Source organism: Microcaecilia unicolor, chromosome 4 (assembly GCF_901765095.1).
Source record: "Microcaecilia unicolor chromosome 4, aMicUni1.1, whole genome shotgun sequence".
NCBI classification, from domain to species: Eukaryota; Metazoa; Chordata; class Amphibia; order Gymnophiona; family Siphonopidae; genus Microcaecilia; species Microcaecilia unicolor.
The window spans coordinates 45,490,876-45,507,556 of NC_044034.1; the positions used below are offsets into that span (position 1 = coordinate 45,490,876).

Genomic DNA, 16,681 nt, shown 5'->3' on the forward strand with positions numbered 1-16,681 from the left:
ATTAGTACTTGTTTCTGATGCTAGAATCTTGTCTAAGGGTAAAGCTGTTATATTACTTCAATCTGACCTCAACTGCATTTGATACTGTGAACCATGGCATTCTTTTATTTAAGTTGAACTCTATTGGCATTTCTAGTAATGTTCTTTTCTCCGAGGACAAGCAGGCTGCTTGTTCTCACTGATGGGTGACATCCACGGCAGCCCCCTCCAATCGGAATCTTCACTAGCAAAGGCCTTTGCTAGCCCTCCATGCGCGACCGTCTTCCCGCCCGAACCGGCTCGTGTTCGTCAGTCTACTTTTGTCCGCGCTCGGGACGGTCGTGTTTTGCGCCGTTTCGTGCCCCTCAAGTTGACCTCGCGCGTCTTCGCGATTTTCGCTTAAAAAAAAAAAAAGAGACCGTTCAGGTCTTTACCCCTTTCCCGTGTTTCCAGCTTTTTCCCCATGTAAGTTTCCTTTAGCTTTCGGGACCGGCCTATTTGGCCTCGGTACGGGTTTTTTTCTCCCTTCTTTTTGGTGCCTTTCGTCATCATCGTGAATTTTGATTTCGCCGGCGTGATTTTTCCGCCCATGTCATCGAAGTCTTCCAGCGGCTTCAAGAAGTGCACCCAGTGCGCCCAGGTAATCTCGCTGACTGATAGGCACGCTTCGTCTCTTCAGTGTCTGGGGGCTGGGCACCGCCCGCAGGCCTGTAGTCTTTGTGCTCTTTTGAAAAAGAGGACTCAGGTAGCGAGATTGGCCCAGTGGAACGTGTTGTTCTCGGGCTCTTCGACGACAACAGCATGGGACTCGTCGAGTGCATCGACGTCGACAGCATCGAAGTCTTCGACCTCTGCATCGGCATCGACTGCATCGAGGCTTCTACCTCCTGCATCGTCAGTACCGAGACATCAGAAGGCTGCGTCGACGTCGGTGGTACCGGGACCTCCACTATTGCTGATGTCGTCGGACGGTGGTGCTTCATCTGGAGTGCAGGTGAGGGCTGTCCATTCCCCTGCTGGTGGCGGTGAGCCTTCGGGTGGGTCTCCTCCCCCCCCCCCCCCCCCCCCCCCCCCCCCCAGATCGACCTTCTTCGGCCTCGGCCCCGAGGAAGCGACGGTTGGATTCTACGTCCTCCTCGTCGGTACCAGGAAGCTCCGGTGACATGCTTCGCTTGAAGAAGTCGAAGAAGCATCGACACCGGTCTCCTTCCCGTCTCGGTACCGAGAGCTCTGGGTCGCCGAGGGAGTCGGCACCCAGTAGGCATCGGCACCGGGAGGACCGCTCACCCTCTATTCAGGAGGTGTCGATGCGCTCCCCCTTGGACAGCCCGGAACCGTCTCCACGCCCGGAACAGACTCTGACCTCGACGCTTGCATCGGCTTCTCAGTCTTTCTCCACAGCCGCTCTGCACGAGAGTCTCCGGGCCGTTCTTCCAGAGATTCTGGGAGAGCTGTTGGTAGAACAGCTCCACCAGCGGGATAACGCTTTCGACAAATTCTCCCACCGGCAGCCTTCAGCATCTACCTCATCAGGTAGACGTTTTTATGGGGGAAGGAGGGCTGTTCCCTACTCTTCTGGTAAGCGTAGGTACAATCCTCCTTCTCGACAGCCTGCGGCCAAGGCTAAGCCCCAGCGCGCTCGCTCTCGTTAGCAGCGTGCGCCTCAGCAAGGCCCCACGGCTCCCCAGCAAAAGCAGGGGACGAGCTTTTGACTGGCTCCAGCAGAGCATAGCCGGCATCAACGTGTCTGTGCCGGGCGATCTGCCGGTCGGGGGGAGGTTGAAAGTTTTTCACCAAAGGTGGCCTCTTATAACCTCCAACCGTTGGGTTCTTCAAATAGTCCGGCAAGGGTACGCTCTCAATTTGGCCTCGAAGCCTCCAAATTGCCCACCGGGACCCCAGTCCTACAGCTTCCAGCACAAGCAGGTACCTGCAGAGGAACTCTCCGCCCTTCTCAGCGCCAATGCGGTCGAGCCCGTGCCATCCGGGCAAGAAGGGCTGGGATTCTATTCCAGGTACTTCCTTGTGGAAAAGAAAACAGGGGGGGGGGGGGGGCGTCCCATCCTAGACCTAAGGGCCCTGAACAAATATCTGGTCAAGGAAAAGTTCAGGATGCTTTCCCTGGGCACCCTTCTTCCCATGATTCAGGAAAATGATTGGCTATGCTCTCTGGACTTGAAGGACGCCTACACGCACATCCCGATATTGCCAGCTCACAGGCAGTATCTGCGATTTCGTCTGGGCACACGTCACTTCCAGTACTGTGTGCTACCCTTTGGGCTCGCCTCTGCGCCCAGGGTGTTCACGAAGTGCCTGGCTTTAGTAGCAGCAGCGCTTCACAGGCTGGGAGTGCACGTGTTCCCTTATCTCGATGATTGGCTGGTGAAGAACAATTCCGAGGCAGGAGCTCTACAGTCCATGCAGATGACTATTCGACTCCTGGAGCTACTGGGGTTTGTGATAAATTATCCAAAGTCCCATCTTCTCCCAGTACAGAGACTCTAATTCATAGGAGCTCTGCTGGATTCTCGGACAGCTCGTGCCTATCTTCCGGAGACAAAGGCCAACAATCTGCTGTCCCTCTTCTCCCAGGTTCGAGCGTCCCAGCAGATCACAGCTCGGCAGATGTTGAGATTGCTTGGCCACATGGCCTCCACAGTTCATGTGACTCCCAAAGCTCGTCTTCACATGCGATCTGCTCAATGGACCCTAGCTTCCCAGTGGTTTCAGGCTGCTGGGGATCTAGAGGACGTGATCCACCTGTCCACGAGTTTTCTCAAATCCCTGTACTGGTGGACGATTTGGTCCAATTTGACTCTGGGACGCCCTTTCCAAATTCCTCAGCCACAAAAAGTGCTGACTATGGATGCGTCTCTCCTGGGGTGGGGAGCTCATGTCGATGGGCTTCACACCCAGGGAAGCTGGTCCCTCCAGGAACGCGATCTGCAGCTCAATCTCCTGGAGTTACGAGCGGTCTGGAACGCTCTGAAGGCTTTCAGAGATCGGCTGTCCCACCAAATTATCCAAATTCAAACAGACAACCAGGTTGCGATGTATTACATCAACAAGCAGGGGGGCACCGGATCTCGCCCCCTGTGTCAGGAAGCCGTCAGCATGTGGCTGTGGGCTCGCCGTTACGGCATGTTACTCCAAGCCACATATCTGGCAGGCGTAAACAACAGTCTGGCCGACAGGTTGAGCAGGATTATGCAACCTCACGAGTGGTCGCTCAACTCCAGAGTAGTGCACCGGATCTTCCAGGTGTGGGGCACCCCCTTGGTAGATCTCTTTGCATCTCGAGCCAACCACAAGGTCCCTCAGTTCTGTTCCAGACTTCAGGCCCACGGCAGACTGGCATCGGATGCCTTCCTCCTGGATTGGGGGGAAGGCATGCTGTATGCTTATCCTCCCATACCTCTGGTGGGGAAGACTTTGTTGAAACTCAAGCAAGACCGAGGCACCATGATTCTGATTGCTCCTTTTTGGCCGCGTCAGATCTGGTTCCCTCTCCTTCTGGAATTGTCCTCCGAAGAACCGTGGAGATTGGAGTGTTTTCCGACCCTCATCACACAGGACGAAGGGGCGCTTCTGCATCCCAACCTCCAGTCTCTGGCTCTCACGGCCTGGATGTTGAGAGCGTAGATTTTGCCTCTTTGGGTTTGTTGGAGGGTGTCTCCCGTGTCTTGCTTGCTTCCAGAAATGATTCCACTAAGAGGAGTTACTTCTTTCTATGGAGGAGGTTTGCCGTCTGGTGTGACAGCAAGGCCTTAGATCCTCGCTCCTGTCCTACACAGACCCTGCTTGAATACCTTCTGCACTTGTCTGAGTCTGGTCTCAAGACCAACTCTGTAAGAGTTCACCTTAGCGCAATCAGTGCATACCATTACCGTGTGGAAGATAAGCCGATCTCAGGACAGCCTTTAGTTGTTCACTTCATGAGAGGTTTGCTTTTGTCAAAGCCCCCTATCAAGCCTCCTACAGTGTCATGGGATCTCAGTGTCGTTCTCACCCAGCTGATGAAACCTCCTTTTGAGCCACTGGATTCCTGCCATCTGAAGTACTTGACTTGGAAGGTTATTTTCTTGGTGGCAGTTACTTCAGCTCGTAGAGTCAGTGAGCTTCAGGCCCTGGTAGCGCAGGCCCCTTACACCAGATTTCATCATAATAGAGTAGTCCTCCATACTCACCCTAAGTTCTTGCCGAAGGTTGTGTCGGAGTTCCATCTGAACCAGTCAATTGTCTTGCCAACATTCTTTCTTCGCATTGAATTTTAATTGCCAAACGTTAGACCATTCTTCTAGCTTCTTCAGATCTTTTTTCATGTTTTCCACTCCCTCCGGGGTGTCCACTCTGTTGCAAATCTTGGTGTCATCCGCAAAAAGGCAAACTTTATCTTCTAACCCTTCGGCAATGTCACTCACAAATATATTGAACAGAATCGGCCCCAGCACCGATCCCTGAGGCACTCCACTACTCACCTTTCCCTCCTCCGAGCAAACTCCATTCACCACCACCCTCTGGCATCTGCTACATACCTGTAGAAGGTATTCTCCGAGGACAGCAGGCTGATTGTTCTCACAAACCCGCTCGCCTCCCCTTTGGAGTTGTGTCTTCCCTTGTCTTTGTAACATAGTAACATAGTAGATGACGGCAGAAAAAGACCTGCACGGTCCATCCAGTCTGCCCAAGATAAACTCATGTGTATACCTTACCTTGATTTGTACCTGTCTTTCTCAGGGCACAGACCGTATAAGTCTGCCCAGCAGTTTTTCCTGCCTCCCAACCACCTGTCCCGCCTTCCATCACCGGCTCTGGCACAGACCGTATAAAAGTCTGCCCTCCCCTATCCTCGCCTCCCAACCACCAACCCCTCTTCCCCCCACCTGCTCTGCCACCCAATTGTAGCTAAGCTGAGGATCCATTCCTTCTGCACAGGATTCCTTTATGCACATCCCATGCATGTTTGAATTCCGTTACCGTTTTCATCGCCACCACCTCCCGCGGGAGGGCATTCCAAGCATCCACCACCCTCTCCATGAAAAAAATACTTCCTGACATCTTTTCTGAGTCTGCCCCCCTTCAATCTCATTTCATGTCCTCTCGTTCTACCGCCTTCCCATCTCCGGAAAAGATTAGTTTGCGGATTAATACCTTTCAAATATTTGAACGTCTGTATCATACCACCCCTGTTCCTCCTTTCCTCCAGGGTATACATGTTCAGGTCAGCCAGTCTCTCTTCATACGTTTTGGAACGCAAATCCCATACCATCCTCGTAGCTTTTCTTTGCACCGCTTCCATTTTTTTAACATCCTTCGCAAGGTACGTCCTCCAAAACTGAACACAGTACTCCAGGTGGGGCCTCACCAACGTCTTATACAGGGGCATTAAAACCTCCCTTCTTCTGCTGTTCACACCTCTCCCTATACAGCCTAGCAATCTTCTAGCTACGGCCACCGCCTTGTCACACTGTTTCGTCGCCTTCAGCTCCTCGGATACTATCACCCCAAGATCCCTCTCCCCATCCGTGCCAATCAGACTCTCCCTGCCTAACACATACGTCTCCCTTGGATTTCTACTCCCTAAGTGCATCACTTTGCATTTCTTCGCATTGAATTTTAATTGCCAAACGTTAGACCATTCTTCTAGCTTCTTCAGATCTTTTTTCAAGTTTTCCACTCCCTCCGGGGTGTCCACTCTGTTGCAAATCTTGGTGTCATCCGCAAAAATGCAAACTTTACCTCGTAACCCTTCGGCAATGTCACTCACAAATATATTGAACAGAATCGGCCCCAGCACCGATCCCTGAGGCACTCCACTACTCACCTTTCCCTCCTCCGAGCAAACTCCATTCACCACCACCCTCTGGCATCTGCCCGTCAACCAGTTCCTAATCCAGTTCACCACTTCGGGTCCTATCTTCAGCCCATCTAGTTTATTCAAGAGCCTCCTGTGGGGAACCGTGTCGAAAGCTTTGCTGAAATCTAAATAGATTACGTCCACAGCACGTCCTTGATTTAATTCTCCCGTCACCCAGTCAAAGAATTCAATGAGATTCGTTTGACACGATTTCCCTTTGGTGAAACCATGTTGTCTCGGATCTTGCAACTTATTTGCTTCCAGGAAATTCACTATCCTTTCCTTCAGCATCGCTTCCATTACTTTACCAATAACCGAAGTGAGGCTTACCGGCCTGTAGTTTCCAGCCTCTTCCCTATCACCACTTTTGTGAAGAGGGACCACCTCCGCCGTTCTCCAGTCCCTCGGAACCTCTCCCGTCTCCAAGGATTTATTAAACAAATCTTTAAGAGGACCCGCCAGAACCTCTCTGAGCTCCCTCAATATCCTGGGGTGGATCCCGTCCGGTCCCATGGCTTTGTCCACCTTTAGCTTTCCAAGTTGTTGATAAACACTCTCTTCCGTGAACGGTGCTCTATCCGCTCCATTCTCAGGTGTACTTTTGCCAGTCCCTAGCGGTCCTTCTCCAGGATTTTCTTCTGTGAAAACAGAGCAAAAGTATCTATTTAGAAAATTGACTTTTTCTTCATCATTTTCTACATAGCGTTTTGTTGTATCTTTTAGTCTCACAATTCCGTTTTTAGTCTTTCTCCTTTCACTAATATACCTGAAGAAGTTTTTGTCTCCCCTTCTTACATTTCTAGCCATTTGTTCTTCCGCTTGCGCCTTCGCCAGACGTACCTCTCTCTTGGCTTCTTTCAGTTTCATCCGGTATTCCTCCCCGTGTTCCTGTTCTTGAGATTTTCTATATTTCTGGAATGCCAACTCTTTAGCCTTTATTTTCTCAGCCACTTGCTTGGAGAACCATATCGGTTTCCTTTTTCTTTTGCTTTTAGTTACTCTCCTTACATAAAGGTCTGTGGCCCTATTTATTACTTCTTTCAGCCTGGACCACTGTCCTTCCACTTCTCGTACGTCCTCCCAGCCCATCAGCTCCTTTCTCAGGTATTCGCCCATTTTACTAAAGTCAGCACGCTTGAAATCCAGGACTTTGAGTTTAGAGTGTCCGCCCTGCACTTCAGCCGTCATATCAAACCAAACCGTTTGATGGTCACTGCTTTTCAGGTGTGCACCCACTCTGACATTTGACACACTATTCCCATTTGTGAGCTATATACGGGACTGACGAACACGAGCCGGTTAGGGCGGGAAGACGGTCGCGCATGCGCAGTGCGCATCGGTGCACGAGGGCTAGCAAAGGCCTTCGCTAGTGAAGATTCCGATTGGAGGGGGCTGCCGTGGACGTCACCCATCAGTGAGAACAATCAGCCTGCTGTCCTCGGAGAATACCTTCTACAGGTATGTAGCATTCGCTTCATGGTTTAAGCAATTCTTATTCAACAGATTTTATTTGGTCAAAATGAAAGAAACTCTTTCAGATGCTTGATTCTTCCTTGAGGAGTCCCACAGGTTTCACCATTATCTCCCATTCTTTTTAACATTTATTTGACATCAGTGGACTATGGGTTTTCCTCCTTAGAAATAAAATTTTTCTCTTATGCAGATGATATGTTGTTGTTAATTCCTGTTGGTAACAATCTTTTTAACATTTATGTGACATCAATGGACTATGGGTTTTCCTCCTTAGGAGTAAAATTTTACTCTTACGTAGATGATATGTTGTTGTTAATTCCTGTTGGTAACAATTAGAATAAGGTTGCTTTGTGTATTTTGAAGATCAAATTCTATAGCTTGATTCACGGTTTTAACTGAATGCTGAGAACAATAAATTACTTTGGCTTGACTGTAATGTTAATACTGCCCCAGATTTATTTGTTGTTTCTGATGATCTTGTCTTAAAAGTTGAGTGTACGTCCAAGGTTCTTGGGGTTATTGTAGATACCATTATCTCCTTTGAACCACGGGTTTATTTATTTATTTATTGTGACCATTTAGTTCAAGTAGTATTTTTTAAATTCTTCGCACTGTGTTCATCATTATTTTGATAGGAAACATCTTGTGATTTTGGTCCAGCTATTGTTCTAAGTCATATTTAGACTACTGTAATGCTCTCTAGTCATCTATTTCAGTTAGACTCCACTCTAAACTTCAGATCTTACAGAACACTGCTGCTAAGCTTATATTTGGCCTCAAAAGATTGGATAGTGTCACATCTGCTCTTCATTGGCTCCCAGTTCAGGTTCATGCTTTGTTTAAGTTGGCTTGTATTGTTTTTAAAATGTTTGAGAGCTTCGCTCTTGCCTATTTTTTTAGTTTGATATCTTTTCCTTCTGCACATGCTGCCTCAAAGGTTAGAGATCCATTTCGCCTGTTTCTGCCTTCTTTTTTAGGCATAAGGTTTAAAAAACTGGAGAACTCGTTTTATCGGGCCCCTCATTTTTTGTTGTTTCTTCCCTCTGTCCTTCGTTCATCACCTACCTATTTTTCCTTTCATAGGAATTTGAAAACCTATTTGTTTAAGAAATGTTATGGTTGATTTTCTATTTACCAGGTAGCAACAGAGAAGGTCCAAAAGAACACAAGCAAAGACTGCACAAAAAACAACACAAAATGGCCTTCAGGACTGGAGCAATCAGGAGATCTTTAATAAATAGACCAAACATGGACTGTGTTTCACTTAGGATCTCCCGCAGGATCGAGGCTGCCATAACAGGCTTCTCCTGTACCTGACTCCCCATCGAAACACGAAGAGCTGGTGGCAGGGGTGGAGATAATGGATTCAGGTGCATGTTGCTGCCCAGCGGTGTGGCGGTCTCCGCAATGAGAACACCTGGAAGTAATTGGGGAACTGTGAATTGGGGAACCGTGACAAACTGCTCCATGGATCGTTGCCCCACGTCCAACGGAGTCGGCGTCAAGGTTGGAGGGAGATTCCTTACTCTTCCCCGTCTCTTAGGCATCTTGTCCAGCAGCAAAACAGTAGAGGAAACTATTTTAGAAATAGAAATTCATGGAACATTGTCACAGTGCTTCAGTGTCCGTGGCCATCTTGGAATCTACCTCAACAAATAAGTTTTTAGGTTCTTATGAAATTGAAAATAACTAGAAAAGCTTCAAAGTTCAGTTGGAAGTGAAAGCCAAAAATGAGGGGCCTGATAACAAAAGGACGACTCAAGATTCTTTTTATATTTAATACCTGAAAAAGAAGGGAGCAACAAACAAAATGGATCTCATGCTCTCAATTCATCATGCGCAAAAGGAAAAGAAATCAAATTTTAAAAATATTCAGGAGATGAACCAACAAACATCTTGAAAATTAAACAAGCCAGCTTATTAGAATTCTGAGATGAACAAGGAGCCAGTGCAGAGACGCAAGAGCTAAGGTGGAACTATTAGATTTTTTGAGACCTAGAATGAGTTTAGCAGTGGTATTATGTATCAACCGTAATTTATGATGTAATTTCACAGAAGTAGATGAATAAAGTGCATTACAGTAGTGTAAGTGACTCAAAACACATGACTGAACCAAAATGGCAAAATGAGCTTTATCAAAAAAAGTCAAATATGACAAAATTGACATAGCTTGAAAAAGACAGTATAAGTTAATAATTTACCTGTGCTTCAACTGAGAGAGAGGTGTCAAGTATAATTCTAAGAATCATTGAAGAACAATCAATTTTTAAGGATAAATCACTAGACACCGGGAAAAAATTGGGGATAAGGTCACCTATACGAGCGAGCCAAAGTAATTTGGTTTTGTCAGCATTTAACTTGAAACATAGTAACATAGTAGATGACGGCAGAAAAAGACCTGCACGGTCCATCCAGTCTGGCCAACAATATAAACTCATATGTGCTACTTTTTGTGTATACCTTACCTTGATTTGTATCTGCCGTTTTCAGGGCACAGACCGTAGAAGTCTGCCCAGCACCAGCCCCGCCTCCCAACCACCAGCCCTGCCTCCCACCACCGGCTCTGCCACCCAATCTCCGCTAAGTTTACGTAAGTACATAAGTAATGCCATACTGGGAAAAGACCAAGGGTCCATCGAGCCTAGCATCCTGTCCACGACAGCGGCCAATCCAGGCCAAGGGCACCTGGCAAGCTTCCCAAACGTACAAACATTCTATACATGTTATTCCTGGAATTGTGGATGTTTCCCAAGTCCATTTAGTAGCGGTTTATGGACTTGTCCTTTAGGAAACCGTCCAACCCCTTTTTAAACTCTGCTAAGCTAACCGCCTTCACCACTTTCTCCGGCAACGAATTCCAGAGTTTAATTATACGTTGGGTGAAGAAATATTTTCTCCGATTTGTTTTAAATTTACTACACTGTAGTTTCATTGCATGCCCCCTAGTCCTAGTATTTTTGGAAAGCGTGAACAGACGCTTCACATCCACCTGTTCCACTCCACTCCTTATTTTATATACCTCTATCATGTCTTCCCTCAGCCGTCTCTTCTCCAAGCTGAATAGCCCTAGCCTCCTTAATCTTTCTTCATAGGGAAGTCGTCCCATCCCCGCTATCATTTTAGTCGCCCTTCGCTGCACCTTTTCCAATTCTACTATATCTTTCTTGAGATGCGGCGACCAGAATTGAACACAATACTCAAGGTGCGGTCGTACCATGGAGCAATACAATGGCATTATAACATCCTCACACCTGTTTTCCATACCTTTCCTAATAATACCCAACATTCTATTTGCTTTCCTAGTCGCAGCAGCACACTGAGCAGAAGGTTTCAGCGTATTATCAACGACGACACCCAGATCCCTTTCTTGGTCCGTAACTCCTAACGTGGAACCTTGCATGACGTAGCTATAATTCGGGTTCTTTTTTTCCCACATGCATCACCTTGCACTTGCTCACATTACCATGAATTGTACTATAGTGTTTAATCATACCAATACATTTGGCAACTTTTGTTGTAGTATCGGACCGGCTCTCACTAACTGGGACCAAAAGCAACATATCATCCACGTATGAGTAAAAATGTACCTAAGGTGGAAGAACCATAGTCCATTTTGGTCATGTAAACATTAAACAGGATGGGCAATAATGGGGAAGGAACCCTGTGGTACACCGCAGGGTGGTATTCAGGAAGTGGAAAGTTCACCCTTCATTTTAAGAGTAACTTCTAATGACCAAAAATTCTTTAAACCACAGTAAAATTTTGCCAAATTTTGTTTAATTTCAACAATACTATTTCATGATCCGCTGTGTTGAATGTAGCAGTCAAGTCAAACTGCAACAGTTTTACCTTTCGCCATAAAGCGTTTAGCATACGAAACAAGAGCTGATTAAGCTGACTCTGTACTATGAAGTGCTCTGAATCCAAATTGAAGAGAACTTAAGTAGCCACAACTGTCCGGGTAAGATGATGATTGAGTGGCAACAATAGACTCACGACAGTTTAGAAAGAAGTGGAATAGTGGCCACTGCAGAAAAATTAGCAGGTAAACTTGGATCAGCGTTAGCTTTTTTTAATGATGGATGTAAGAACAATTTCACCTAAACTCAAAGGGTAATGTCCCAAACCTAGGAGGGAATTCAAAAATTAACTCATTTAATTACTAAAAAAGGAGGTGATTTTATAACATAAGAGGGCAACTGTCTGAAATACAGAAGGATGAGGCTAGCTTAGAAAGAAGAGTAGCCACTTGCTCTGCTTTAATGAGTTGAAAAGAATCCCACAATCTGTCTTCTGGAATGGCTTGAGAATTCGACAAAGCCAAAACAGGCAGATCAGAGACAGCATCTAACATGGGGGGAAACTGATTTCCTTATATTAAAATTTTGTCTGAAAAATATAAAGCCAAAGATGAAGCTGAAAAATATCTATCCACATCAATATTATTCAAATCCTTGCTCAAAGCCCACCTCTTCAATGTCGCCTTCAGCACCTAACCATTATACCTCTATTCAGGAAATTTAGACTGCCCCTATTTGATTACTGCACATTTTGTCCATTAGATTGTAAGCTCCTTTGAGCAGGGACTGTCCTTCTTTGTTAAAACTGTACAGCGCTGCGTAACCCTAGTAGCGCTTTAGAAGTGTTAAGTAGTAGTAGTAAGTAGTGTTTCAGCATACATACGCCTGTGTCAGGGCTCAAATACAGTGAAATCACTCAAATCGTGTGATTTATCTCCAGACAAAATTGCAGACGTGCAGTCAACAGAACTTGAAAATGCATCTTAAAGTATTGCATCTAACAACACTGTGAGCATTAACGATTTTTGGGGGAGTGATTTCACTGTATTTGACCTCTGACGCAGGCGTATGTATGCCAAAACACGGCCAGTGTCAGGTCTATTTATTAAAGATCTCTTGATTGCTCCAGTTCTGAAGGCCTTTTTGTGGTGCTGTCTTAAATTTTATATTATAATATTTTATTTTTGTTACCCACTTTGAACCACTTCAGTGGGAGTTGGCAGTTTACAAGAGTCATATTACATTATATTACATTACATTGCAAACAGCGAATAATGGTCACGCTAGAGACAGATACATGAGATAAAGAAACCATCTAGTCTCTACAGGACAATGCCTCAAATGCAGTGGCAAAATAATATGACTCCAGTAACAACTTTCAGCCCGCTGATCTTTTGGGAGAGCAATCCACGATATAGGCACCAAATAAAAAACGCACCAGCACACGTGGATTGTCTGCAGGCCCGGGATACTGCAGGGACTACTAGTTTATGATCCAAGGCAGATCTCAGTGCTCTTCCAGGAACATATGGTATCACCAGCTCTGCAAGAGAGAGGATACATGATCAAACCTGTATGCCCTCTCAAGCAAGCAAAACGCAGTATTTTCTTTTTTAAGTTTACTGCCAACTAATATATGTTGCTATACAGTACCTTTGTGGTTTACATGTATGCTACTACTTAGACATCATATTGTGCTATTTTTAATTTATACAGTATGAAATTTAGTGCGTGGCCCCTTAAGTTGTATATTAGTATGCCTATTACATTTTTACCACCATACACTCAAAATATTTGGTTTGAGTTTCAGTACATAGAGTGCAAAATAGGAAAGACCCTTTAGCACATTTGGTCCATATACTTCACATAGTAAATAGATCCTGGGTCATTTCTGCCTCACTTTATCCATTTTCATATAGAGTGCGGATAGAAGATAGCACATCAGCATTTCTGCGAGCACTACAACAACATGTGGATCCTGATATACAGCTGGTATGTACTATGTTTGCTTTTTCATGCAGGGGCAAGGAATTGGTAAAAATGTTAAGATTGATGGATAACATGTTCTCATTGATACTTTTAAAATGACATTTATTTTCAGATCTTATTATCTAGATTAAACAAGAAAACGTAGATTTCACTAAATACATTGTATGAGCAGCCTTGGCATGGTGCAGTTGATGGTGTAAATTTTCAGTAGTGCTCCAACTTCAGAGTTGCAGGTGTAATTTTACTTATGCACAAAACAACATCCTGGGCAATATTCAACCCACAGTGGTGTGAGAGTGCAGGTGAAAGGGGATCCGGGAAGGCATGAAGAAAGGGGGTACAGGGAGCCGGGGAATCCCAACGGGGCAGATTTCATGTGCACAACACCCACATTCAGAAAGCTGGGCTACCGGAGGCAGAGAGGTTGGCTGGGTTAAGGAAGAAGGGGAGGAACTACCAGTCCCAGAATACTTCTCTTCCCCACCTGGCTGTGCAAAAGTTGGAAAGTAGGATAAAATGGAGATTACTGAAGGGCTAGGGGAGGAACAGATGGAGATTGGAGCCCTGGCTCAAACCCAAAAAGCTGCTGTAAGAGGGTGGCTAGCTGTACCTTGGAGAAACTGGTGGAAGACCGGAGGAGAGAGGCTGAGGCACTGGGGGAAATGTCTACTAAAGAGGAAACAGGTGCAGCCTGTGGGAGAGAAAGAGAGCTGGGCACAATTGAAACCCCAGCCTGAACCAGGTGGGAATAACCGTGCTGTAAGAAGGTGCAAGAAAGACTGTGTAAACTGTTTCATACTAAAAAGGTCTGGGCTGCAATCTACCAAGCTATTGGGTTTTTCCCTCTGATAATGTACTGTTCCCTAAGTGACATAATCTGAGCTAAAGTGAAGTTATATGGACTGTTTTTGAACCTGAGTTTGAAGTTATATGGACTGTTTTTGAACCTGAATTTGACTGTGTTGAACCTGGATTGTGCTCTGGGCTGCTGGCCTAAACAACCTGGAGTGAAGGGTGTTTTGTTTGATTTGAAGCAAGAAAATAAAAGCTCTTACTTATAAACATTGGGCTTTGAATATGCCTCTGTGAAAGGAACGGAGGGAGGAGGAAGTCCTGGGAGTTCACAGGGCCTGGAGCCAAGGCTCAGAGGAGCCAGATTGCTGTGGAGTGAAGGCAACAGTCATTGTGTGGAGGAAGAGGCAGCTAAGCAGGGTCAAGCCTAGCTGGGTCCTGGATGGGTGACCCAGCTACAGTGGTCAGCAGTTCTTTTTTTTTTTTGTTGTTGTTGTTATTGTTCAACATTTTTATTCCGTTTCAGTAAATAGTACAAAGTACAGAGTAAAGGTACAATATCATAATGGTCAGCAGTTTTAGAGCCACTGACAGGCACAGACTGAATTAGACCAGGATATTCAATGCTTGGCAATGTCAGGCACTGGAACTGAATATCTGGATCCTCATTGGACCCAGAAGTTATATGCGGGCTGGCCAATATTCAATGCCAGTGCCCGTATACCTGTTGGTCTCCAAGGAATACTGTACATGTCAAAAATTCCCTGCCCTGGTGGTTAGCTTTGATGCTGAGACATGATGGAGTGTTTTTTTTTTATTTGCAGTACTGGAGCATTATGGATTGGGAGGTATTTTATGCAAGTATATACTGCATATTTTATATCAGGACCCAGGGGCTGTAATAATAGTTAGTGGGGTAATGTCAGATGATGTTGTGTGGCAGCAGATTAGGACAACCTGGATCCAGGTATGAAAGCTGGGGAATCTATGGCCAAAATATACCTGATTCGTGCAGAGGAAAGGGAACAGCTATGTTTGTCTATGGTGGATGCCCTAGTCTCATCAGGAGGGGGGAGGGAGCAGCACAGAGATGCTCAGGACCATCGGATGGAGGCCCTTGTGAAGCAGTCCTTTGACATCTTAGTGATGGCCTTGCAGGTGACCATTTATAGAGGTTACATGGCCAGAGCTTATATCCATTGGGCTCAGTGCTTCCCTGAGGAGCCTTTGGCTTGGGGGGGAGGGGGTCCAAGCAGTCCTTTGACATCTCAGTGCTGGCCTTGCAGGTGACCATTTGTAGAGGTTACATGGCCAGAGCTTATATCCATTGGGCTCAGTGCTTCCCTGAGGAGCCTTTGGCTTGAAGGGGGGGGGTACTAGGCCTTATTTGAAGCTGCCTGTTTGAAGATGGGAACCACCTTTCTAGTGGATGCATTGTATGACCTGGTAAAAGCAAAGAACATGGGTTGCTGGTTGTAGTGTGTTGGCTCCTGTGACTGAGAAATTGGTTGGCAGACTTAAAGGGCATTTTCGATATGACATCTAAAACAAAGTTCAAACTGCTGTAGAATCAGTCCTGTTACCAGTGGCGTAGCCAGAAGTCAATTTTTGGGTGGGCCAACAGGTTGGATGGGTGGGCACTAGACAGTGGTGTGCTGGTAAATGTTTAACAACAGGCTCTCTCCCCGGTCCACCTCTGCGCCCCCCCCCCCCCCTTCCACCTGTGCACCTCCCCTCAAAATTGCAGCGCTGGCTATAGCCGGGGAGAGAGCCTGGGGGGTGGGGGAGGGTGGGGGAGGCAATGCATTTCTCTCTCCAGGGAAAAAAACATTAAATGACCCCAGGTTCCAATCTAATTCATGTTTAATGTGGGATAAAATGCCATAAATAAGTAAATAAATATAAACTTTTAATGTTGAGCACCTGATTCTCAAAGTGGACATGTTCCAATCATTATAATGAAAATAAAATGATTTTTTTCTACCTTTGCTGTCTGGTGACTTTGTTTTTCTGATCATACTGGCCCAGTATCTGATTCTGCTGCTATCTGTCCTCTTTACTCCGTTTCCAGGGCTTCTTTCCATTTATTTCTTTACTTTCCGCCTTTCTTCTTCATTTCTTACTCTGGGTCCTCCGCAGACTTGACTGTCCAGTGGATCCAGCTTCTGCCTATTTTCTTCATCCATGTGCAATTTTCTCCTCTCTTCCTTTTCCCTCATCTCATCTCCTTCCTCACTCTTCCCTCCCCTCCATCCATGTCCAGCATTTCTTCTCTCTCCCTTCCCTCTCCTCCATCCATATCCAGCAGCCTCCTCTCTCCTGCCCTTCCCTCCATCCATCCATGTCCAGCAACCCTCCTCTGCCCCCTGCCCTCCCCTCCATCCACCCATGTCCAGCAACCTTCCTTTCTCCTCTTCCCTCCCCTCCATCCACCCATGTCCAGCAACTCTCCTCTCCCCTCCATCCATCCATCCATACCCAGCAATTCTGTTCTCTCCCCTGCCCCTATCCATCCATCCCCAGCAATTCTGTTCTTGCCCCTGTCCCCTCCATCCATCCATTCCCAGCAATTCTCCTCTCTCCCCTGCCCCCCACCTCCATCCATCCCCAGCAATTCTCCTCTCTCCCCTACCCCTACCCCCACCTCCATCCATCCTCAGCAATTCTCCTCTCTCCCCTGCCCACCACCTCCATCCATCCATCCCCAGCAATTCTCCTCTCTCCCCTGACCCCCACCTTCATCCATCCGTCCCGTGACTCTCCTCTCTCCCCTCCCGCTCCCATCCATGTG

General features: G+C 46.5%; 1 protein-coding gene across 1 annotated transcript in view; it reads left to right on the forward strand.

Moving 5' to 3' along the window:
* PIWIL4 (piwi like RNA-mediated gene silencing 4) overlaps window positions 1-16,681 on the forward strand; it is a 455,470-nt gene that overhangs the window by 316,844 nt on the left and 121,945 nt on the right. The window contains exon 13 of the mRNA XM_030200207.1: window positions 13,029-13,101. Within this exon, the coding sequence (XP_030056067.1) occupies window positions 13,029-13,101 (73 nt within the window). The remainder of the gene's footprint in view (window positions 1-13,028; window positions 13,102-16,681) is intronic.